The sequence below is a fragment of the Pomacea canaliculata genome, linkage group LG6 (genome assembly GCF_003073045.1).
Source record: "Pomacea canaliculata isolate SZHN2017 linkage group LG6, ASM307304v1, whole genome shotgun sequence".
Classification (NCBI taxonomy): Eukaryota; Metazoa; Mollusca; class Gastropoda; order Architaenioglossa; family Ampullariidae; genus Pomacea; species Pomacea canaliculata.
In genome coordinates this window covers 1,580,556-1,606,588 of record NC_037595.1, presented here as the reverse complement: position 1 = coordinate 1,606,588, position 26,033 = coordinate 1,580,556, and the positions used below count along the sequence as shown (strand labels likewise).

The following is a 26,033-nucleotide window of genomic DNA, read 5'->3' as shown; positions in this document are numbered from 1 at the left end:
TGTTCTTCGCCCAAATTTGAAGGGGACCCCATTGACGAAAATTGAAGGGGTCCTCCGAATTTTTAATGCGTATATACTGTACGCAATTGTCTGGTCACCTTACGATATTTCATAAATGCGATGACATTGAAATACACGTACTTTTTTAATTAATTCTCCTCACCACATTAAAGGGCGAGGAAATTAAAAGTATTATATTTTTCTTGCTTATTAAATAATTGTCATTAATTGTCATCACAATATAAATTAAACGCTTCCCAAGTACAGCGCATTACCAGCAACATTTCAACATCTTGTTATCACATACACACACAAAACGTGCTAGATCGTGATCGAAGTATAGATCGAAATATGAAATATACAGGTAGTCCTCGACTTACGACGTTGATCCGTTCTTACGCGGCGTCGTAAACCGAATTTCGACGTAAGTCGGATCATACGTTCATACAGTACTGTACCATAATAACAGCACAGTACTGCAAACACTTAGCCTATCCAAACACCTATCCTAACACGGTACCCTACATAATTATCAATAAACATAAGTAAAATATGGCCTTCCTTTTCTTGGATGCACTGTTATCAGATGAGTCTAGCTTTCGTTTGGGAGCCATAATGAAGGGTGTAATTATGGCTCTAATTCGATCAGTAATTCTTGCCCACTCTGAAAAAATTAAGCTGGTTAAAATTGTGATAACTTTCAAATACAGTTATAATCTTAACATCTGCTATAAAGAGTAATATTGCTTAAATAAAGCTTGATTGTGGTATTTCTGTGTTAGTTATCTAAGCGAGTCGATTGTCGAGCTGTTAACCTCACCCCACCCAAAAATCATCTGAAAATATAACCTCTATTCTTACTGTATTCTTTAAAGCTACAAACTAAATAAAATTAGATAATACAGAAGAATGGGTTAATACTTTAAGAACGTTTTATCGTCATAACACAGATATCTCACTCCTTTTGATTTTTTAGATTAAAATGTTAGTGAGTAGAGAGTATGTGTTGACGCGGAAAGTTGAGGGAGTCTGTGGAGCCTAAGAAGATATTTTTATATACACATATAATGGCTCGCTGTTTATCCCTGTTTGCCTCTTTTGAGTTCATTGTTAAGTTTATTACGATTTCGTTCTAACAAAGGTCAGTAAATACTCAGAACTATCTTTTTCTCTTCTTACACAACAAGTGCCCAACGACTTTCGAAATCATTGCGGCATGTCCCATTTATTGTCACTAGTGACACACACGGATGGCAGCACTGATGTAACGTTGATTACTTGTGTTGTAGGAACCATATGTTGACATTACCTAAAATAATTGCTTACCCTCAATACCATAGCTATTGATTAAAGAAGGCACGTGGTATTGTTAACACAAGTGTGTTGCTGATGCTGATAGCTGTGATGCTGCAGTTGCAGACCATCACAATGTTAGTGTTGAGCCCATGCAGTGTGTGTTTCAGTGGAAGAAAGCTGGTGTGAAGATGTCTGGCATATTGAATTTCAGATTTCAATTTTGGAATAAGTATGCTTTACAATTACCACTTTTTATGTACGTCTGATTTCAGTTAGTTCATCATTATGGCGTGCTGAACTCTGGAGTGATGGAAGCCCTTTGAGGGCTGGCCCCCCAGTGGGGGATGGGGTGTGGTGGAAAGACTGGTTCTTGGTGACTGTGCCTGTGCTGTGTACTAGGGATTTATTGTACAACTGTCTAGAAAGAAATAGATAACCATTTGGAACTGATGCCATATTTATCAGCCAGTCAGTCTTTATTGAGGGTTTTTATGAAAATTTGTTAGAATTCTTAGAAAAAGACAGTGATTTGTATATGATTTTAGCAAGAGCAGAAGTAAAATTTAGCATACAAGCTTAAATTCTTTGAGATGTAGATGTCTATTAAGGAATTGTAGTGTATAGTTCTTTGACAAAGGCAGCTGTATAAAAAAAAAAAGAAGAGAGGGAGTGAAGCGTCATAGTTATAAACATGCCTATCACATTTGATCAAGAATGTGGACCAAAGTGTCAATCGAAGCATCATAACCAAGAAGTGAATGCTGTCATCACACGAGGAACACTCCTGGACTTCCAGGCATACTCTCAGCTCTGTCACACTTGGGTTCAGCATACAGACACAGCTGGCCGTTCAGCTTTGCACTTGGCTGCATCTTGTGGAAAGCAGGACATTGCAGAATGGCTAATAACAGAGAAAAAGCTGAATGTTGCTATCAAGGACAAAGAGTCAGGTTGGACAGCATTGCACAGAGCTCTGTTTTATGGTCAGCTGTCTGTGGCAAGACTGTTGATACAGGCATGTATTTACTTGAAGCTTTTTAAGTTTTTTTTTTTGTTAATGCGTTGAATTTTCATTTCAGTTTTGTCATAACATTTTGTTATAATTCTTGTATGCAGAAGTATTGGATGGTGTTTTATAAAGCATATATGATTTAATGTTAAGTTATTTTGTAAGTAATTAAACTGTCAACATAATATGCACAATGTATATTAGATTTGCACCTGTTTATAGCAAGTCTTTACAAGTTTTTTTTCAGTTATGAATACATGGCTGTCCTTTAAGGACTGTTGTGAGTTTCATCTAATACTTAAGTTTTTCATTTTAAATAATAATAATAAATGCAAAATTTGTAAAGCACATACTCATAAGGACTTGCCATATAATTACTCTTTTAAGTCCACTCATCTGCAATTTTCTTGTCATTTAAGATTCTCAGCTTATGTAGTGACACTGAACTGTGCTTGTATATACCTAATAAGTGTGTGTGTCTGTACATTATCCAGTATAACTGTGAGCTCTATGTGCGAGATCATGAGGGACTTGGGCCACTTGACCTTATAATGAAAGACCATCCAAAACATCTGGCATTTAACTGGAAAGGTGAGCAATAATCAGGCATAAAAAGTCCGTTCTTTCTCTCTCATGGCTTTCCTTATAGCCTCCTCATTTAAGTTCAAGACATGCAGCATTTATAATTTGTTATATATTATTCTTCTATTACTGTTTTAAATTTTATGCAGAATTTAACACAACAGTTTTACTTTAGAGCAAGACTATAAAGACAAGTGTCTAAAATATATATGTTTTCTAAAATATATATGTATTTATAAAATACGATAAAGAGTATACAGTGATGGGAACATTTATTATATTTAATTAAAACACTATATGGTTTTTAAAACACCACAGATGTGGGGTAGAGATGTTTTATATCATGATTCTTTCAAAGTTCTGTTGATTTTGACAGCATAATTTACTTTTTTATATGCATTATTGGACACTATAAGTATTGTTTGCCTCTCCTTTCATAGGCTGCATTGGTTAAGAACTACTGTGTAGGATGCAACTTGCGAGTAATACTGGACATCTCTAAGGTTCCACTGACTTAATAAAAAATAATAATATTTTTAAATGGAAAAACTTAAAAAAAGGAATGCTATATTTTGATGGCTTATTTGTATGTGGTTATTAATGATATTACTGCTGTTTATTAACAGATCCAAATGAAGTTTACTCATGGGGTGATAACACAAATTTGACCCTTGGACATGCAAGTGAGCAGCGACGAAGCTTTCCTGAAGTTGTGGACACATTTAGACGCGGGAATATCTCAGTGAAGCAGATTTTGATGAGCAAGTACCATTCTGTATTCTTGACCCAAGAGGGACAAATCTACACTTGTGGCCATGGGCAGGGTGGCAGGCTAGGACATGGGGATGAAAGAACATGTGTGGTAAGGAGATTTGAACATTTCTCTTTTTTTCTTTCCCACGATATTATATACTGCGAGAGTTTGTGTCTTTTGCATTGTGGTACTTACTAAGTCACATTCAGTCAATTATGTGGTATTTGCAAGAGAAGATCTTATCCATTCTTTGATATGTACTGCAAGAGCAAAACTTGCTTCTTTTAGTGAATCATTGTACCTGAGGTTGTGGTTTTAAGATTAGCTTCTGTCAGGTGGTATTTTCTTATATTTCAGACACCAAGAATGGTTTTGGGTTTGCAAAATGATGTATGCATTGCCATTGCTGCAGCGCGAGATCACACAGTCTTTCTTACTGACAAGTAAGTGTTCTTTAGGGGTGGGGACATATGGAAGAGTGAGTTAGGTGAGATTTTGTACTTTCAAACCGCATTATCCATTTTGCTGCCATAGTCAGTTGCTGTCAACTTCCCAGGCCAGTGCATATCATCTTACAGGAAGACTGCTGCTCCCAATGACCATTAACGTTCACAATCACTTTTTACATCACACACTTACTGCTTATAAGGAGATGCAAAACTAAAGTTGCTAGCTCAGCACAAGGGATCTTTATGTGTTGGCATGCGATCTGTTGCAGATTGCAGATGTTTTATAAGATGGGAAGGTTTTATTCTGTGCTAAGCCAAGTTTTTTAATTCATAACAGGAACACTTTGTACAGCTGTGGGCTGAATGACTGTCACCAGCTTGGTATCACAGGATCAGGAGAGAGAGTACCCATGGATAAAAGTCTCATCCCTCTGAAGGTCAGCTCCACACCTGTTATATGCATACAATTTTATTTCAGTTCCCATCCACTTTCTTTGGCTGCATATTCAGTGGTTTGATCAACTGTTTTAACTCCAGGACCAACAACTGATGGTGGGGGTTGACTTGCAGAGTTTTTTAATAGGAGGGAGGAGCATCATTCAAAATTCTCCATTATTTCCATAGAAGTCAGAATCTACGATTTATATCATGCAGTGTCATTTAATGATTACATTATTAATGATCAATAACTAAAATATTGTTTAGGTGTTGCACAGTTTTTAATTTCTTCATTAGATTTCTAGAATCATCTTGTGTTTCAGATGAATGTCAAGCTGCTGAAGGGAAAAACAATTCGTGGGATTGGGGCTGGCCGCTTCCACACTGTGGTTTACACTACTGATGGTGTTTTCACCTGTGGTCTCAATGCCGGTCAGATTGGTGAGTAGTCATCACTGTGGTCTCATTTCTCACTTATCTAAGTTTTTGCTTCACTTTGTCTCATTCAAATGATCATCAGCTTGTTGGGATGCAGCTATGTGCTTTATTGATCATTGTTACAGGTCAACAGAAGGGAGAGCGTTACCAGACTCACCTGCGACAGGTGTCACAGCTATTCCATAAAGAAGCTTCCATTGTTCTTGTGGCATGCTCTGATGCAGCCATCGCCTGTCTGACCAGTCGTGGAGATATATTCTTGCTGCATGACTATACCTGTCGCAAGATTGCATCCAGGTAAATATTATTGATGAGTGCTTTCTTTTATGTGTTAAAGTTTAGGAAGATGTATTTCGAAATTTCTTTTTGAATGAATTTTGTCATTGCACTATTGTGCTTACCATTTTTAAAACTATTTTGTCCATGGCTTTGTGATGTGTTCATGTATTTGTGTAAGGTTTGGAAGTGCGTGTGCTCACGCGCGAGTGAAAGTTAGGTGAGAGTGCACTTGCACATATGTATTGTAATTGGGCTTGTAATTCTCCGTCTTTCAACAGGTTTCCACTGTAGAAAAACATTTTTTCTGCCTAAATGATATTTTTGCCCATCTAAAATGGAAAAAAAATTTGTAGAGTGGCGTCATGAGCAAGCATAGAGGTTTTGAAGTTTTTTTTGAAGATATGTAAGTTCATGCCCTTTTACCCCTCAAGTTAGGCAACAAAGGCTGATGAGTTGACAGATAGGGGGTTTGCTGGTGCTAGTTGGGCCAGGAAGTTGGGAGGAGATGGGATGTCTCCATTCATCGAAAAAGAAAAGTCAGGACTACATTTGAGCCACCATGTCTCAACAAGGAAGAAAGTCTTACAGTTTAAAAAACAGAACACAATGAACTGAGAAAGTAATGAAGATGTGATGTAGAATGTGTTAAATAACTTTGTGTTAAATAACTTAAATAACTTCATGTTTTGTTGAGAGTAATCACAACTTCTTTGATATGTCAAAGAACAGTGGACCATCTCTATAATCCTACAATGTAAAAAATAATCATAAACACAACAGAGACTGGGACATTCATTTAATCATCTGCCTATCTTAATGAGGATAAAAATATTTTAGAGGGATTTTCAGAAATAGGTTGGTTAGTCAAAGAAGAGTGGAATGAGATTGAACTAAAATTTAATAGGCTGGCAAATTAAACTTTTGATGTCAAGTTGAGACTCATGGAGATCTGAAGTAAGGAGGGAAGATAAGAAAAATCTGTATATCTCAGATTAATTTTATCTTCATTTCCTTTATGATCATCAATTGCAGATGCTCTGTTGTTGCAGATTGTATTTTTTCCTTTTTCTAGGCTGGATCATTACAAGCCCTGGTGTGTAGGTTCACTTTTTATGGTTAACATAGGCAAATTTAGTACTGTTAAATTATACATGGATACTTAGATATGTATTCATGTGTGCAGATGGCAAGAAATTGAAAAGTTGTGTGTGGCTGGTGGAAATCTTGACCACAACACAGACATAGATGTTCTTAGGGAGAAGGGTGGTTCGGAAATCAAAGTGGTCCTCCTCAGCACCTTTGGCAAAGTAAGCTTCTTTTCAAAATATAACATGGCATGGAGGCCACATTTTATCAGGAAATAAGGAGTTAGGTTTAACTGATCTAGGATGTGTGTTTGCTACCATACAAAAATTGTGCTCCAACCTGAGCTCTCTCTGTTTCAAATTCTCTCATGCACACTCATGTAAACATAAGGTAGTTCAGTGAGGTAACGATGAAGTCCTTGTCACCCAAATATCAAGGATTGAATTTCAGAGCTCTGATCTTTCTTTTCATGTGGCATGTTTTTACTGGGGTGGCAGATCTGCATTGATATAGCCTTAGTTATTGGCTTGTGAAATTGGTGTGAAATCTTAATTTTTACCTTGACACTCTGTAGGTGTTTCAGTGGCGTGGAGGCAGCCCCAGCATGAAACGATGTTACTGGGCATTACATCGTCAGATAAATGTCAGTGATGTTGCATTAAATGCATCTGGCATGGTGTTAGTGACTGACCAAGGAGAAGCATTTGCAGCTTATTTCACAAGCCGAAGATCAGGAAACATGCAGAAAGATTCAAGCAAAGACAGTAAGAAGGGTAAAGATAATTTCTTTGTGGCACTTTTTAAAATGTTTAATTAGTGTTAATCTTTATAATTTTTTTGTACCTAAGAAATTAACATGAGCATCATCATCATGGTGACAAACAAAGCTGTTAGCAGTGATGATACATGTTGTGTTCCCATTCTTGCAGAAAGTGAAGAAGACTTTGGCAAGATGTCACTACTTGATCTGCTGCTGAAAGATGAAGCAGAAGAGATGAGTTTGCGAAGACTTCCTGGAGTTCATCGTGGTACATACATCACATGTGACCGCAAGGGCCATAACTGTGCTGTCCTGCAGGCACTGCCTAAATGCTGGTGGGTGTTTCAAGAACTTTTTTTAGAATGCAAGAACTTCCTTCAGAATCAGATATCCTTTCTAAAACATGACATTCCAAAAGCTTGTTTAGAATTCTCATTTTTAAATTTTCGTGATGCCTATACAAAGAAACACTTAATAAAACAAGTCTTTTTTTAAAGTCAGTCCTGTATACAAAAGCCCCATTTTATTTTTTTTAGAAAAAAAACACGAATGCTGTTTACCTGTTTTCAAATGTAGTAAATTCAAGGATTTATTTCATTATGTTATCATAAACTTTAATTGCATTTTTTGCATTATTATTGTTCGCATTGAGAGAGATCGGATGCACATAAAGATAAGCATGGTCTTTCAGTTTGACCGACATCCCATGTGTATCAGAATCGACCATGTATGCTGACCTGCTTCAGATGATGGAGGAAGCAGACATCTATGATTCCATTCATGATACTATCTTACATGTGAGACAATAAATTTGTACAGAATGTATAACATAGATATAGATTTCTTCTTAGTACTGTACCAGATGATATGACTATGTGGAGATCACTTTCTAGCTACCTCAAATCCAGCTGTCCAAACCTGTTCCGGCAAACAACTACAGAACAGTAGGACTTGAATTCTGTTTGGCGCCCCACTCCCATTCCCACCTGTCATGACAATGAGCACTCAACTCCAGTTTTTCACCTGGCTCCACTCAGTTAAGATGTGTGTCAGCTACCTTGTTTCTGCAGTCTCTTGGATATACCAGTGCTGGCTGTGAAGTATCGTGAAGTCTACATGCTAACATCTTTACCGTACTGACTTCTTATCATGCCTGTCCTAATTTTCTTTTCCTCATGAAGTTTGCCGCTTTGAGACCACTTGGGACAAGTCGGCAGGCAGATGTTCAAAGATGAACCGTGGCTGGAAAGTATATGCATCTGCCTGTGAAATGCTCTTTAGAGCGATATAAAGTAAGGCTAGACATCTACTCCGTCTCCCCTCTGAAGACTGAGTGACAGTGCAGTTACACAACATCGATACCTTATTCTTTTAGTAAGAGGCTGGATAGAAGTGGCCATGCAAGTATGTGTCTCCTGTGCCCTCTCTGTCGGCATCCAATTGAGCCTAACAGTTTTTATGCACTTTATTTTAGTTTCTAATAATGTATATGGAAAGGTGTGTGTACTAAAGTGGTCACACTATGTTGCGACGCAAGCATGCTGTTTCCTTCTGTGCATGGTATTCTGTTATGGCCGAGCTGTTGGTGGCCGCGATTTAACACCTTCACCTAGCCCCACACCAATGTGCGCCGTGGGGCTTTGTGAATCACTCGGGCAGCAGAGGTAAGGGGGTTGCTGAACTCGAGTAACCTCTGATAACACTTTGGTGTGTGTTGGGCTGAAAAGCCTGATGGAAAGTTTTTGAATTTTTATAACTGTTGACCTATAATAATGACAACCAACTGAGATACATTATTTTAAAGAGCATTTTTTAAACATTTATGTGGTGTAACTTTTCAGAATTGTAGGTTTTGTTTTCTTCTACTAAATTGAAATGAAAAATTGTAACTGTATGGGACAGAGAGAAGACTGGGAAAGTAGGTCAAGAGTTAGAAGTTTATCAAAAAATTATCTTTACATTATATACAAACATATAGTGCCAAAAAACATGTATTTTATTAGAGTATAAATTAGAATTTAAATATTACTATTGTAATTTGCAGTTGTAAGGACAAATCCACAAACCTAGTGCTTGATCATCTAAAACTTGCCTACTTTCAAACAACAAAATACCTAATTGGTTGACTTTTTTCTAGCTGTTAAAAGAAAGTAATCAATACTAAAACAAATCCTGAATGTACCAATAGTTTCTTCCCTGTTTTATTTATTTATGCATAGCACGATGTGTTCTAGACTACCATATTTGAGGACTGCTCTGAATCACAGTTGATGACATGCTGGAGACCAGCAACGATCGTTGGATGACTAGATTCTGGGATCAGAGAATGCTAAGCCACCTGACGGCTTGGTACGACATCAAGTAGTTAACCAAGGATGTTCCCTGTAGGATCCCCCATCGGAGTTTCCTTGTGCACAGTACCCAGCAGTCCAGTTTGGAGGCTCATCTGCTCCCGGGTTTTGGGTACAGCAGGGCCAGTGGTCTGAGGAAAAAAAGTCTTAGCACATTAACTTTAAAAGCTTCCGGCAGGGTGTATAAGAAATACTAAGGGAGGGTTTTTGAGAGGTGTCCATTTGGTAATGGACTGAAGCTTACATTTTGTCTCAGGCGAAGGTAGCAGTTTGTCACTGTGTCTGTTCACTCAGAAACTGCTGGCGCCTATTAATGTTAAAAACTACTGATACTCATTTGGGTTGTTGGATGTGAGGACCTATAATATACTGCACTGCTGGCCATTTTGTTGCCTCACACTGTAGATCACATCCTCGTCCTTGGAATGGCACTGGTTTCTAACCTTCTGGAGTTTGATGACCTGGGGCCCTTCTAGGGCTCCTTTGAGTAACATGGAATACTCGTTTTCATGGTGATTATAACCTTCCAGCTCATTCAGAGTTTTCAGTGCAGTTGAGCCTGGTTCTAGGCAATCATTAAGGCTGCTTCATAGCGGCCTCTCTTGTGCTGCTAGAGCACATGAAGTAGTGCATATACCACTAACTTAACTGGGTAGAAGAGAAGTAGCATTCAGGTGATGGGAAGGCTTGTTATGACGTTACCCAGGTTCTACCTGTGGGACTTGGCACCCCTTGGCTCCGCAGCACAGCATAGTGCAGATGTGACAGCCTATTTGGCCGGCCTGAAGGCAGCTTTCATTAGTGCAGTTAAGGTGGCTTTACAGCCTCAGCCTGGCTGGATTTGGGGTGTGTTAATTTATTGTTTCACCTAGCATATGGCTAGGTTTGCTGCCAGGGTGGGTCACCACTTTCTCCACCTGTTAGTCTCCACATAATCATGTCATCAGTACGAAGAAGAAATACCATTTTTAGTGGTAAAATTTCTTCGAGTACTTAACAGATGACGACATCTAGCTCCCTCCTGCCTCCCCGTAGTGGGTTCCAGACTCAGTCCATGCACAAAACTGGAGTTGAGTGCTCACTAGTGTGACATGGGGATGGGAGAAGGTTTGGACAGCTGGATTTGAGGTAGCTAGAGGGGGATCTCCACATAGTCATGTCATCTGGTAAGCACTTTAAAAAAGAAATTTTACCATTAAAAATTTTTTCTTTTTTTTTCTTTTTTTTTTTTTTAATAAATCTACAAACCATTAGATTTAATATAAAAAATTTCTTTGTAGCCTAGCTTAATCATTTATATTAAATAGATGAAATTAGCCCAGATGTGAGGAATTCAGAAGCTGTTTATGCTTGCTTATTTGGCTAAAATTGCTGTAAGTTGGATGCGTCTGCAGTTAGATTAAAATAAAGATACTTGTTTTTAAAATTTTAATGCTGAATTGATAAGGAACAACATGTGCTGAAGTCAGCTCATTCTTTTAGTTCCCTTTGTTTTTTACTTCTCATTTCCCCCATTCCCGTCAAACATCCACTAAAATTCACATTGATAATATTGAGCATTGTATTTTTGCTAAAGTATCTGCTTTTTATTTGTCTGTAGGTAGGTGAACAGAGCTGGCCAGTGCACCTTTTTGTCCTAGCTTCAAGAGCAGACTTTTTTCGCAAGAAAGTTTTCTCGTCAGACCCTGCAGGTATGGGCAACACCACCAGGGAAATAACAGTCCATGATATCCACCCAGAAGTTATGGAGCAGGTGCTGAAGTTTATCTACACAGACACATGTGATGTTATGAAGATTGGGTCCAACTTCAGCTTTTCTTACAACAAGAAAAAGAATGTCAATGTTGACGGCTTGCATCAGGAGGTGATTGCTAATAGTGGAAAAGTCCTGTCAGCCTTTGAAGTGGACAGACAAAGGAAAAAGGAAAACACCCAGAAGGAGGAAGGACTGGAGAAAACATACAGAGGCAATGACCCTGTCAAGATCCTACAAGAAGCAGCAAGAAAACTCGGAGTCAAGGGCTTGTCCAAGAGGTAAGTATTTTGTAAGATAGCATTTAGCAGGTGTCTATTTACAGTTAGGCCTGAAACATGTAGCTTTTTATTATTTCAACCCACTTCAAGCTGTCATCCACTTGCTGATGTTTGTGTAAGGTCGCAGGAGTCATGAAACGCACAAAAGAGCCCGAAATACCACATTTTTAAACTGCTTTTTGTTACATTATACCTCAAGTTTTTTGCAACACTCAAAAAAAAAAAAGGAAATTAAAGGTTTGATTTGCTGTTATTGTATTTTGTATTGTATTGCATTTTGACTGATATGTATCTCCAGGAATAAGGCAAAATTTGTAAGGTGCTTACTCACACTCCTAAGGAGTATGCTTTTGTTGCTTAAGAACAAGAACGAAACATGGACAGCATACGAGGGACAAGCAAACAAATAACGTATGTGCTATAAAAGAATAAGCAGCCGTACTAAATGAAGAATAAAATCAAATACAGAAAACACAAAGAGGAACCAAAAAACAAGAAAAAGAAAAAGAGTTGAGAGTAGCGTGATATTGCAAAAGGAAGGGCTAGCATTATGGGAAAGGTTGTTAGGAGTAATGCTTATGGAAGAGGTGCGTTTTTAGTGCACATTTAAAGGATCAATAGTGAGTAGGTGGTGGACATGGAAAGGGAGAGAATTCTATTATTTCGCTGCACAATAACTAAAAATCCTGTGGCCATATGTTGTTGTTTTGGTGACAGGAAGAGTAAGGAGACGATCATCAGACGAGGAGCGGAGTTGTGTAGCTGGGATGTGAGGGAAGAGCAGCTCAGAGAAATAATCAGGGCAGGTGACAGCAAAGAAATTAAAACACAGCATGGACAGTGTGGACAGTTTGTACTGGATGCCAGAACAGATGGGTAGCCAGTGCAGAAAACAAAGAGGGGTGGCATGGTCCCGTTTCCGAGCTCTAAGCACCAGACGTGTAGTAGAGTTCTGTACTTTCTGGAGTTTGTGAAGAAGGTATACAGGGCAGCCAGCAAGCAAGGAGTTGCAGTAATCAAGTCTGGATAAAACAAACAGACAAGAGTGTTGGTAGCGCACGTAGACAAAATGTGACGGATGGCGCTGATCTTGACTAGCTCATAATAGACAAACTGACAGACAGTTGTAACATGTTTAGCAAGAGTCATGTCTGCAGTGACAATTAATCCCAGATTCCTGACGGAGGACACAAAGGTAATGTTGGTTTCGCCCACCTTGACGTTGGTGGACAAACGAGTGAAAATGGATTTCTTCTTCTCCGTTCCCTTTTATCATCATTGAGTTCAGTTTGTTTGACACCATCCGGTCTTTGACTTCTATGGTGCTGGTAGCAGAGTGAGACTCAGCCTGTGGAGTGGAGCAGTACAGCTGTGTATCACCAGCATATGATTGATCAGAAACGTTGTGACATTGGATGCAAGATGAAAGTGGCTTCATAAACAGAACTGGGCCAAGTACTGAGCCTTGAGGCACGCCACAAGAAAGTGGACCAGGGCGAGATGTTTGAACATCAACAAACACAGTCTGCATCCTATCAGTGAGATAGGAGTTGAACCACACTAGTGCATGTCCAGAAATCCCGTAGAGGGTGTGTAGTTACGAAGTCCATGATGTTGAATGCAGCAGACAGGTCCAGTAGAGTTAAGACAGAAATATCACCCCTGTCAAGGGCAGATAATATGTTGGTATTCACTTTAATTAAAGTAGTTTCAGTACTGTGAAAAGGTCTCTATGCTGACTGAGCATGGGGGATGAGCTGGTGCTGATGTGTTGTAAGTAGACCCAAAGATGAGCAAAACTACTTTCTCTATGATCTTTGAGAGAAAAGACAAGCTGGAAACTGGGCGATAATTGTTAAACTCATCGACATCAAGGGTGGATTTCTTAAGAAGTGGCCTCACTAGGGCATTTTCAAAGGAAGATGGGAAAAAACCTGAAGACAAGCTTTGCAACTATTTTTTACTACATGAATCGCTGCCAGAAAATGTTCAACATGACTAACGATACTGGCTTGAGATTTGATGCCTACTGATAAGTGTCTGCTTGTGCGACTTCATGTTTCTATGTGCCGTGAGTTTGTCTTTGTTGGTGAGATCAGGTATTTTATAAATGAAACATTATTAATACTGTTTGTTGTGGTCATGACAGATTGGAAGGAGTGAGTTGCGTCAACAACGTAATACAGTCTACTGGGAAGAAAATAGCGGCGCCGCGGCTTAAGTTTGACAGGACCAAAATGTGAGAGCTTATTTCCTGCCATTTTCTAGCAGTTATGCGGAAAGCAAAATTGAGAGTCTGGATGTAACTAAGTGGCAGAATGACTGATTTCTCATTAGTGTGCATTTTGTAAGATGTAAAATGAGGGTGTTTAGGTTCCACTTGATCAGTGTGGTGTTGTTTTCAGGGGTTACACGGTTTTTACAATGGTTTTCACTGTAGTGTGTTTTCAATTTGTTGTAAGTTTCCTTTTTTCTTTTCTTTTTTGGTATTCTGACAGACCGGAGCTGTATGATGTGTGTATTCGTGCAGAAGACGGCACCACAGTGCAGTGCCACAAATGCATCCTGGCTGCTCGTTTAGAGTATTTCCACAGCATGTTGGGTAGTGGCTGGATTGAGGTTAGTTACACCAACTCTGTGACTTACACCTACACTTTTTTCTAATTTAGAGCTTGATGAATGTGGAAAATGAAGCTCTTTGCTTTTCTTTCATGTTTCTGAAATCTCGCCTCATTGTCATGGCCACCAGGATGAGGAAGTAATGTCACCGGGATTGCTGGGTATTCGCGGCATGACCTGGTGCTCTTATTTGCTTGCAGACCTCAGACACAAGTTCAGTGAAGCTGCCAATCTCAGGGGAAGTGCTGGAAATTCTGCTGGAATATGTATATACAGACGAGCTTCCCATTTTGACAGGCAAGTGAAAAGCCTTTTGTGTGAACCTGATGATTTTCTGCCCCTTTATCTTTTGTGTTCAAGGATACATTATTTCTTCCTTTTCTGAAAATAGAACAAACATTTATAATATCAGTTGACCTTCATGTGTGTATATGTATTAGTACATGTTTATGACATTCACTCCTTAACTCTTTCACTCCCACAGGCGACAGTTGTCGCTTTCTCAGGCCAGTACTGGAGTATATGCATGTCGAATTGTGGGTAGACTGTTATTTTTAGCACACATAACTGTGTCTTCACATCATGAGCTATACCAGGGAGCATGAGCTTGCTGCAATTTTTGTTTTTGATTTCTGATGCCTAAATGCCTGTGTGCTTTATTTTGCCTGGTACTGGCTGCTAGAAAAGCAATATGTTAAGTAGTGAAAATGTTGAAAAGACAACATAATCATTTTGCATTTAGAGATACAACTGTACTAGAATGGTTTTGGAAAATGTTATAGCTAAACTAACATTTTGCAAATGTGCTGTACAGAGAGGCCGGACATAGAGCTGCTGTGCAGTGTGTTGGTGGTCGCAGACCAGCTGCTGGTTGTCCGACTGAAGGAGATGTGCGAGGAAGCTCTGACTGCCTTGTGTGAGTTTCACAGGCTCTTCTTTGAGCTGATAACTGGACATTTATGAGAGCGCACATGTGTGTGTGTGTGTGAGAAAGAGAATGTACACATATACATGTGTGTATATGAAAGAAAAATTATGTGAATGTGAGTGATAATGATAGGCTGAACACTTCAGTGTGTCATCATTTGTGTGTGTGTCTGTAAACCTTGGGGAAAGGATATATGAAGATGGCCAGAGGGTCGTAATTGCCACTGCTTTGAGCTAATTACACTCTCAATACCTCTGCTGTCTCACGCTGTGTTATTGGGTACATAAAACACACTAAATTGGTAGTAAAGCTTTAAATGACTCCAAGGCCTCAGTGTACGTCCCCAGTGAGAACTCAAGGCAATTTAGTGTTTCAGAGAAAATTATTAATACTCGAGAGCTTTGTACGTTGATCACAAGAATACAGTTACTTCCCAGACATTCCTTCTGGAGAATCCAGTGAAAAGACCCCAATTCCTTGCCTGACATGATGTTAAATTCACATCTGCAGCAATCATCAACTCTAGTGATTGGCTAAACATACCATACACACCCTCTCTGCCATTCCATTACTTAGTTATGACCAATCACTACTTATATTGTCCTTTACATTCATCCTCTCTCACACGTGTGTGTGTGGGGTGAGAGGTGGGGTGAACTAGTGATATAAAGGGAGAATTATAATTAGATGGCACTGTAAAAGATTAGAGACCTGTTCCTCATTAAAACAATGAAATGACCCCACTGCATTGAAATGTCTATTGGTTTCCCAGCTAAATGTTGTTTAAAAAAGTGTCATGCTCACAGAGTGGTTTTTATTACTGTTGCGCAGCAAGACATATCACAGTTACCAAGAGCCTGTTGTACCACAGGCTTTTCTGTGTCTGCCTAATGACCTTGCATCATGAACTAAACCAAGGAGCATGAGAGTGTAATTTTGAAGAAAGCATGGAGTTTTTTGCAGCATACAATATTTATGTCACCGGCATTAAAAACTTATGTCAGGTTTTGTATATGTGTGTCTGTTTAGTGACCCTGCGTAATGTTGGAGAAGTTTTGGAGTTTGCCACGACATACAATGCAGAGCAGCTGCAGCAAGTCTGCCAGCAGTTCATCCGTCTTAACTTGCCAGCATTGCTTGAGAACAGGTTTGCTTTTTTCTCTTGTCATGGAACAGAAAGTAAACAGAACATTTTTTGGCAAATTTGGGGGTGTGTATATGGCAGTGCACATTTTTTCTGTGCTTTGTTCTAACCAGACTATTGTCACCCCACACCCTGGTGATGTAAAATGGTGCAAGTGTTTAAGAATTGTTTATAACATTTATCTGATAAGGCACTTTCAAGACCACCTTCAGTAGTGCTGGCTGTTGTATAGTAGTACATGATTTTCATGTAGATTCATGCACTTTAGACATAAATGTCATGGATAAATTGCTCTTATTCTTGGAGTTAATGCTTAAAATCTTCGGCTTCAGGTCTCTGGATATGATTGGAGATGAGACAATGCAAGACCTGAGCAACTACTATAGGAGTGCAGTAAGTGAAACTAGATATTCAGCTTGCATCAGGTGCAGACTTGTTAGGCGTGGACTTGCCAGAATTTGTCATGATTTCTTGATCCCAGGCACCATTGTAGATTTGGATTCACAGGCTTTTTAGTTTTAAAGCTTCTGTGACTAAGAACCACTTCTTTATGTCATGTTCGTGTTTATTATTGCCTAAAGTGATAACAGTCTGTACTGTGGTATAAATATCACTAATATTTGGTACCGGCACACAAAATAAATTTTTTGAAAATAAGTATTTTTATGGTTGCATGAAACTACAAGAAAATACAAGAAAAACAAAACAAAAACTAAGTCTCTGTCTTTATTAGTTTTGGAGATATTGCTGTTTGAAGATCGTGATTTGTGTCACAGTTATAACTATTTATCTTGAATGATGTTTGAAGATGTCATATGTACATTGTGAAATCTTAGAAGTCCCCAAGTACTTTGTATGAGAAGTTACCAACACTGACTTTCTACTCAAGTTATCGAAAAAGTAATTTGTGAAAAAACATTCCAGAAAAAATACATCTAAATTTAAAAAAAAACAACAGTTTTTTCCTACAAATTTGCAAGGTCTCTTATGTGAGATGCATTATTACAAAATCATCAATTTTTCAGGCAGAAAAATGAAACGTTTCAGGGGTAGCGAACTTAAAACAGCTGTAATTTCTAATCTACTAGACAGAGTTGGTTCAAATGTGATAAACTAATAGAAAAAACATGTATCTTTTAATCTATGCGATGTTAATTACTTTTACATGTAGTGGAGGGGCGTAGTGGTTAAAAATGAAGAGTAGGTATTTTAATATTTGTAAAGGACATTCAAGTCTTCTTAGTCAACCCTAACTTTTATTTGATGGTGATTAGAGAAATAACACACACAAGTGCAATTCCAAGTAAATAAGTGAATACCCCAAAAGTTTGGGTAATACAGTCAACTCCCCCCCCCCCTCCCACTTTTGATTAAGAGGAGAGATTTAGGCAGTTGTTATAAATAATAATAATGAGAGCAATTGTAATACATTAACAAATAGTAGTTGGATTTGGTTATCATTTGCTTTGGCCTTGCTGCAGATTTAAAGTCCCCTCATTAATTCACTTGATTATTGTCTGGGTCTGAGTTTTAAGCAGATTACAACATTTTCTAACCATCAAAACATCAAATTTTTGTTATCTATAATAATAATTGCTTATGGCTTATTTTAACAATTCAACTTCCAGCTAAAATGTATTACTGATGATATATATATAATGTATAACAATAAGTAAATCTGACTTTTTTGTGTTATGGTTAAATTTACAGTAGATATTTTGTGCCATCTTACCAATCCAACCATCAAACGCATTTATCCTCACAAAATACACATTATTTTTCCAGTCACACAAAACAAAGACATACTCTGAACACCTGATGGAAAGTTGTTCTTTTTTGTGATTTAAAAGTGATATTTCTGTTCCTGATAATTCATAAAATACTGTGAATTGAAAACAAGCTATTTTTGTGTGATTGCCGACTTTCCACCAGTAGGAAGGTGTATGTGCCGATACCTATTAATATTTTTAATTAGGGTAATAATTTATATTATTGGACTAAGGAGAATTCATACACTTGAAAAAAATTGAGGGCTTAGGTTTATTGTGCTCTTCAAGATTCCTGCCATGTCTCGGCGCATGATCACTCCATGGAGTGAAGGGCCTGAAAAGGAGTATCTCTCAGCTTTGTGTGCTGAATTCAGTTCGGAACATGCTTTGACAAGCCGTGAGCCCAGCAATAAAAAGAACAAGCCTCGCAGACGCCAGAACAGAACCAGAAGCATCAGCGAGGAGACCCAGGCTCCTCCCAGTGGGGTAGGGAAACTACCACAGCTGCCTTCACCAGTTGAGGTTATTGAACGACAGATATCCGTAAGCTCTGAAGTGAGCGTCCATTCCGAGGAGGAAACAAACTTTATGGAAGTGGCAGTAGAACATCAGCCAGCATCAGTAAGTTGTTTCTCTTTCCATGGATTAAAGTTCTCATACTTGTACTTGAACAATAGCTGAAATAATTTCTCTACACTTGCTTATCCACTAAAGGGACATTGCTTATTGACTGGGGATATTCAAGAGAACATTGTGAAAAGACTCAATTGAAGGATGCTTAAGTTCACTTGTTCACTCACACATGCACACATCACACCACACACATTTGCTCTCTCTCAATTTTATTTATAGACGTAACATATCTGGACCAAAAATATTCATATAAAATATTATAAGCATTTGTGATTGTGGCTGTCTTAGGAGGACAAACGGCAGGTCACGTATGGAATACCCATTCAAAATCCTAGCAAGACTAGTCATGGCTGGGGTACCTCCATCCTCTCCCCATCCCCTGGCTCTCAAGAACAAGTCAAAACCGACAAGACAGGAGACAGTGGGACCCTAGGCCTGCGAAAGATCATGGAACAAGAAGAGGGTGGCTTGAGGTAAACTGCCACTTAAAAATAAAATATATTGTGAACAAGAGACAGTAATGAAGACATTATGATTATTTATTGTATTTATTGTTGTAATTTACCACAAAGATTGAAGAACATCCACAACAATGGTTTTGGAGCAGATAATGGACAGTTGTGTAGCCTGTAATTTGAAAACTGAGACAACACAAATTTCCATTTTGTCAGTTTTAAAATATCTTGTCAGAATCTGTTACCAATAGTTATTGTTATTTTCTGGTGTTTAATTATAGTTGTGATTAAAAAAAAAAAGTATGGCCAGAAATTAGCTGGGCCAAGTGATCTTCCACTGAAAATGTTTAAACACAAACAAAAGTTTTGATGTTTCTGTTGCTCAGAAACAAGCAGGTGGCAAAGACTGGTGGGAGCACACGGTTTTCATGGAAAGATGTGAAAAAGCAGAAAAAGAATAAAGCAGCTCATGCCCAGAAGTCATTATCTTTGACATCTGCACCTCTCAGTCCAAGTGCCAGTCAGGATACAAAGCAGCTGTTAGTGTCTGCTGCAGCCTCCCCTGTAGCCTGTCCATGGTAGGCAGCATTGTGGTCAATCCTCACAGCATTGTGCTCAGTCCTCATAGCATTCTACTCATTCCTCACAGCAGGCACAGTTAAGGTTTACATGTGGAAGTAGATGAGTCAATAGTTCATAAATTTATGAGATTTTAGTGCAGTGCGGTAGTTACATATATCCTGGCTTTAAGTAGGAGCAGAAAGTTCGAAGCTCGCTAGGACACTTGTGACGTAATCATTAGTGAAGGCGAAAGACAGTAGGAGCTAGAGCATTCAGCTTCATCTACCTCATGGTTTGCTCTTGATGCAGTAAACCGTTTATATTTCACTGCCTTTGTGGCCTATAGGGTTTCAAAAATGGGCATAAACAGAGTTAAAATATTTTGATTCTTTACAGTTTCTAGCTGTTCCACCATGTAGATATGGTTTATCTATGATATGTGTTTGTATGAACTGTAAATTGTTAAGGGCCTACAATTATATACACCCTTTTTTATGTACATAGCCTTTAGACTATGGAACTTTTCATCTTAGTGCACAGACTGCTGTTCCACCAAGTAGATATGGTTTATCTATGATCCATGTTTGGGCAAACTTTAAAGCCCTATAGTTCTAAAATTATATACACACTTTTATGTACACATAGCCTTTAGACTATGGAAACTTTTAATCTTTGTATACAGACTTCTGTTTCAGCAAGACTATAAGGATGGTGAAGAGTTTTAAATGAGAAGAACTGTTTTTCTCCTTCAGTAATGCCAGCAGAGTAAAAGCAGCCATGGTTGCGTGTCTGGTTTTCAGGGGCTCTGTCAACAAAGTAGTCCAGTCATTCAGAGAATTGATGCTTCAAGACAAAGTTAAGCAATCTGACACAGCAGGCAGATCAGTTGCTCAGTCACCACCATCTTCCACCAGCAACAGGCCATCTGCCAGCACAACTAGTGCTAAGCCACTGCTGCCTTCCAGCAGATCACCTGCCCAGGACTTAAATATCAGGTCAGTGGCTGACATGTTCAGTGACAAGTTTCCTGAAGTTAGTGACTTTAGTGATGCACATTTTAACCTGGGTTACCAGCCTTCTGGGAAAAAAACATAAAATCAAACTAAATGATGGGGAAACAGAAACCTGTAACTCAAGTTTACACTATACTACAATTCTAAACCATATTCTCCAATCCACACATCTTTCTCTCATATTTTAGTGTTTCCAACTTTGAAACCTACATGAGATCTATTACAATTCCATAAGCAATAACAGAAAAAGATGTCATACCTCGTCTTTGCGAGGTTAATCCACAAGGGTCAGTACCGCACTGCATCCAGTATCGATGGACACTACCCTGCTCTACTATGTAATCTCAACTAGGGAGACTTATATGCCCTGACTAAGGCATGTCTTCATCTTTCGGAATCCCAGGCCTGAGTAAATTTTCTACCTTGTTCCCGCCAAAAATCTGCTGCTGAAACAGGTTCACCATACACTTTGTGTCACGGTTAACACTTTCTCATCTAATGTTCTCATTCATTCTCCCAGGCATTCAGCATACACTTGCAGTCCATAAGTTGCAAAGGGGTTAAAATAATCTGAAAAACAGAGGTATGGACTGGCCCGTGACATTCCACCCACCTGAACTTTAAAAAAAATGGAACATTTTTTTAGGGCTAACTTAATGAGGGCTCTGTTATTGCATGTCAAATTGCTTTATCTTTGAAACTCTCTAATTTCCTTTTGATTGCTTGAGAACCAAGTTCAGTGCATCAATTTTAATGTTAAAAACTTAAATGGGAGAAAATTTACAGTACAACTAAAAAGGATAGGCAAACCTACAAAGAACAAGTTTTGTAGTAAGTTATTATTAACTGGACAAAACAAAGTTTACAAATTTAATGTATGTAATATTGTATTATCTTTGTTGTTTGCTCCCCCTTCTAAAGTGACTATGGTCATTGAATAAATGATTCAATTCAATTCAGTATTGATTGATTAGTTTGTCCTGCCAATGTCCTTTTGTTGATCACATTTCTTGTAAGTATTTATGGTTACTTTCTTTTATTTCAAGTGTCTTCTCTGTCCGCCAGACTTGTTCCTTCATGACCAACATAATGACCTAGTTTTTGTGCTAAGCGCTTGGTCCTGTATAAGTGTGATTCTGTGCTATATAAATTTTACATTTATTATTATTTAATATATCAAAAATAATATATAAACATATTTAATATATTAAAATACTTTCTTCACTTAAGGAAACAATAATTATCATCAAATTACTACTTACTGTGTTTGACCTTTCAATGATTCCTTGCAGCTGGGGGTTACCCCATCGTCCTGCATCATTGACTGTACCCTCCCCCAGTTCTCCGGGGCTGCCAGCCCAGCCATCCAACCCATGGCATCGTTCCGTTTATCCATCATCTCCTCCAGAGAATGCTGCCACTAGCCTACGATTTTCTGACATTGTGCGGGATGAGCTGCAGCAGAAAGACACACTGGAGAAGACTGTACAAAAACCTCTTCATCTCATTCAGGTGACTGTCGTCAGTAAAGAGATGTAGCAGATAAAGATGACAAGGACTATTTTAGGACTCTTTTTCTAAATTTCGTGAAAATATTTTTAGTTTATTGACTTCCTAGTTTTCATATTGGGATGAAAACACTTGACACCAGGTGGCTAACATGTATGTAGCATTTGTTATTCTGCATTTTGCTTACAGCCCACACTTCCAGAAAAATTATTTCCTTTAAAAGCTATGTTCTGTTGAAGATTTAAAAAAAAAGTTATTTCTAGTTCTTAGCCAAGATACTTAGTCAGCTACAATGCTATGACATCAGGAGGTTGATAATTAGTTTTTATCTAAAAGCAATAATTGGCTTACTGATGTGTATGTGGCAGAGAGTTCCTTTATGATAGTGTCACTATTGACGTAAACTAGAAAAATAAACATAAAAACATGGGTGGAGAGTGGCATAAACTTTGCTGTTTGACGACAGATGGAAGAGGAGGCCATGAGCGGGTTGCTGCTGCTGTACCGGGCTGATCTGCAGCATGATGAGCACATCACAGTAGAACGTGCGTCGTCCACAATGGCTGCTCCCCTCTGGCGCTGCCAGCGCTCCTCAGCAGCTGGACACAACTGATAGGAACTGAGGCTTGGGCCCACCACCACCTTATAGTGTTACAAACTTGTGACACTCCTATCTGGTATTTAAAAAATTAGTTTTATCACCTTTTTTGAGGCTTGAATAGGCATTTTGACATAAATTTTTTCACTTTTTTCCCCCAAAATCTTCATTATGATGCATCCTGATCTTCCTTATCCAATCAGTGACCCCACAGCAGGTCCATTTTCTTGGACCCAAACTTTGGTAGTATGGATGACTCACATTAATATCGAAGTGAGTATTGCGATGCACTAACTTGAACACCAGCTTGATTTTGTGCCTGGATTGATTAATAATTTATAATTTGTTTTGAAAGAACTGTGACGTTTAGCAGTTCATTGCTGTTTCTTATTAGTTAAAAAATACTTTAAAATGTCAAAACAAAATCTTATTCAGTGCATCCACTAACTTGCATTACAAAGCAAAGAAATGATTTATTTTATTGGCATCAATTTTGTAACCTCATTCATACTTCCTTATCATCTAAAAGGGCATTATAGGAGTGTGTGAACCTGTTTACTGTTTAGTTTTCTGTTTGATCACTGATGCTCACTTATTTTGGCAAGTTACAACATATGCAACCAGCTTGCAAAATGTGATGTTCCTCCCATATCTCATCGTTATCCTCATCATCTTTGTCAGTTTTGTGTCATGAAGAATGAATGTTAAATCCATGAGTGCCCTTATATAACCAAAAGCTTTAAGAACATTTACCTGTGTGGTCGAAAAAGATCATGCATTGTGCACTAGAAGCAGAAAGAATTTTATGAAATGTATCAAAACATTTTTTTTTTATTTATAACTTGGCAAATTGAACAGTGGGTAAGCTCTTGCCACTAGTCCTGGGTTCACATCTCACCTTGGGCATGCTGCTTTTTCTGCGCATGTGGCACCTTTTTACAAGTCAGCTGCTTTGTCATGATATAGCCCTAACTGGTAGCTGGGCATAAACCACCAGTAACTGTTCTCCACAAGCTGCTGCAAAGCCTCATTGCATTTGTCCTATATAGCATGTCTGTAAAGTTTTGTTGACTCTGCAGGCTCCTTGTTGGGCAAGAATATATTTGCTTGGATGATGACTGTGAGCAAGATCATAACTTGCATGTTTTGCCCCACTGATCGAGGCAGAAGAATGAATTTTCACTACTCTTTTAGAGGGAGGGAATTGGAAAAGCTCCTGTGTTTGTGTTGACAGCTGAATGTCAGTGGGGGGACTGAGGAAATGAGAGGTTGTTAGGTATGTACATACATTTAATTTATTTACACAGTTAGATCCCAGACCTGAGAATGAGATTGCTGGAGCAGAAAGCTGACTACTGCTTAAGAAATAAGAAATAATTTGATTCTGTCTTGATAATACATGTTAGTGATGTTGTACCTAATCAGGACATTGAAGAAATCTCTAGAGAGTGTTGATGGAGCTGTTGACCACTTGTACTTCCTAGTTAAGACTTATGGCTTGTGGGGTTCCATGTGTCAAGACTTGGGAAGATTGGCAAATTCGGATCTGAGTTTTGTTGAGTCTGAGAGACTCAGCAGTAGTCTCTGTTGTGACAATTGTGTGTTTGCTAATTTATGTCAGAACTAAAGTAGTTTGACATGCAATACTGAATGCTTTTCTTGAATTGTTTTGTGTTTGCCAATGGAACCGAGCTTAAACATAAGCTGCTGTTCTAGTGAAATTGTTGTAACCACCTATTTTGTGTGAAGAAAGATCATACCTTATCCAAGGGCAATTTTGTGGATGTTTTTTCCCAGATGTTTGAAGCAGTCATGTGTCTGTACTGTTAAGGATGTGTCGTGTTGTGAGTTGCATGCAAATGCAGGTGGTTTTATTGACATATAAGATGTAATGCTTTGTTCTCAATTTGATGAATCATTTCTTTCAACACTTGGAGTTGACACTTTTTAATGAGCAGTCTATTTAAAACCCCAAGTCTTTTGTAATAAGTCCTACACACACTTACCCTGCGTGTGTATGCAAAATTACAAATATACAGCACCTTGATGAGCCCCCGCAGATGAAAGTGAAGGGAAGTGGAGATTGTTACAGAAAGTGAAGGCAGATGATGTTGGACAGCGGTCAGAAAGGAAGTCTGGAAAAAGTACACTGTTTAAGGAGCTGGTCAAAGATGTCAACAATGCAGCTTGTCCATTGGATGTTGTTCTTTGTTATTCACAGTTTTCTACTGGCCTTCTTTTTTTTCACACAAACATGTTAAACTCCCTCTCCATGACCTCTATTTTTCTTGAAAATGACATCGTCCAAATAACACACACAAAGCTGTTAGATGGAGGACACCACTCATACACAAAACAGTACCAGACCTACTGCAACTCATTAGTTTGCTCATGTTTTCTTAGCTTGAAAATGCTAATCCGCTTGACATTGCTATTTCCTTTGTTACATAGCTGGTTGATTTTGCGGGGTATTTTTGGGGAGTTTCATTTTGATCATGATTCCATTCCTACTTCATAAAGGGCCAGATTCCTGAAGGCTTGTTATTTTTTTTTTAACTTGGTCATTTTAGTAATCTTAGTAATGTAAATATTTCAGAATTTTTTAGCAGTGATTACCTGCTTCAGTGAAGTAGAGTTTGTCCTGACCTTTTGTAAGTCTGATGCATTGAGAAGTATATACATGCTTGTGCTATGATGAGTTTAATAATTGACCTTGTGGAGTATTTTGAAGGTATTTACATGTGACTAAGTTTTAATTGTCAATAAAATATATACTGATGTCCATGAATCAAATCTGTATGTACTTACAGCTTTGTTGTCTCATGCATGGTTGGAGCAAGAGTAATTAGATTTGACATATGTTAAACTGAGTAAATGAATGCGTTGCCACAGTGTACATTTTGTAAGATAAAATATATTACAGTTTCCACTGCATAAATGAAGTATGCGCTGGATTACTAGAATAAATGACGACATGGCATCCAATTGTTTTATGAAGGAGGTATACTTCCATATTGTTGTAAAGAGACATAGACCCATCACTCACTTCATTGCAGTTCAGATATGCCGCTTGGTAATTTTTCTGAGAATTCGAGCAGTTTCACCTGTGTACACAGTATGGTTTGTGTACTTTGAAGTTTTGTTTTGTTCATTAACCTACAGATTGATTCAGAAAGATGTTTTTTCTTCAAAAGATGCAAACTGAAATAAAATTACATATCTTGAGAAAAAAAATTGACATCTTTTTACTGTTTTTTTTAAAAGCTTGCAATATTAATAATAGGTTTATGTTCCATAAATATTCCATGTGTATTTCATTGTGTTTGCA

The 26,033-nt window shown here is 38.2% G+C and overlaps 1 protein-coding gene across 2 annotated transcripts; it reads left to right on the top strand.

Moving 5' to 3' along the window:
* The first annotated feature begins 986 nt into the window (after positions 1–986).
* Positions 987–25,943, top strand: LOC112565558 (inhibitor of Bruton tyrosine kinase-like). 2 transcript variants are annotated; one of them, XM_025241068.1, is made up of 25 exons: positions 987–1,141; positions 1,569–2,311; positions 2,800–2,896; positions 3,514–3,749; positions 3,999–4,084; positions 4,428–4,527; positions 4,852–4,969; positions 5,092–5,263; positions 6,429–6,552; positions 6,906–7,095; positions 7,261–7,426; positions 7,783–7,888; positions 11,043–11,476; positions 13,626–13,715; positions 13,975–14,095; positions 14,296–14,392; positions 14,910–15,011; positions 16,053–16,170; positions 16,500–16,560; positions 18,225–18,557; positions 18,858–19,042; positions 19,411–19,602; positions 20,386–20,580; positions 21,891–22,110; positions 22,574–25,943. In XM_025241068.1, exons 2-25 carry the CDS (start codon positions 1,988–1,990, stop codon positions 22,718–22,720), a joined length of 4,014 nt encoding a protein of 1,337 aa, XP_025096853.1. In that variant the 5' UTR covers positions 987–1,141; positions 1,569–1,987; the 3' UTR covers positions 22,721–25,943. The 2 variants fall into 2 exon arrangements, with proteins under 2 accessions (XP_025096853.1, XP_025096852.1); XM_025241067.1 differs by having other exon boundaries at positions 6,906–7,104.
* Positions 25,944–26,033: the final 90 nt, after the last annotated feature.

What these genes read in the sequence shown, in the direction of transcription:
- LOC112565558 (XM_025241067.1), top strand. Translation starts at nt 1,988, where the DNA reads ATGCCTATCACATTTGATCAAGAATGTGGACCAAAGTGTCAATCGAAG. An exon ending in ACAGTCTTTCTTACTGACAA is followed by an intron (nt 4,085 to 4,427) that starts GTAAGTGTTCTT and finishes AATTCATAACAG; the next exon opens with GAACACTTTGTACAGCTGTG. An exon ending in CCAGCATTGCTTGAGAACAG is followed by an intron (nt 16,171 to 16,499) that starts GTTTGCTTTTTT and finishes CTTCGGCTTCAG; the next exon opens with GTCTCTGGATATGATTGGAG.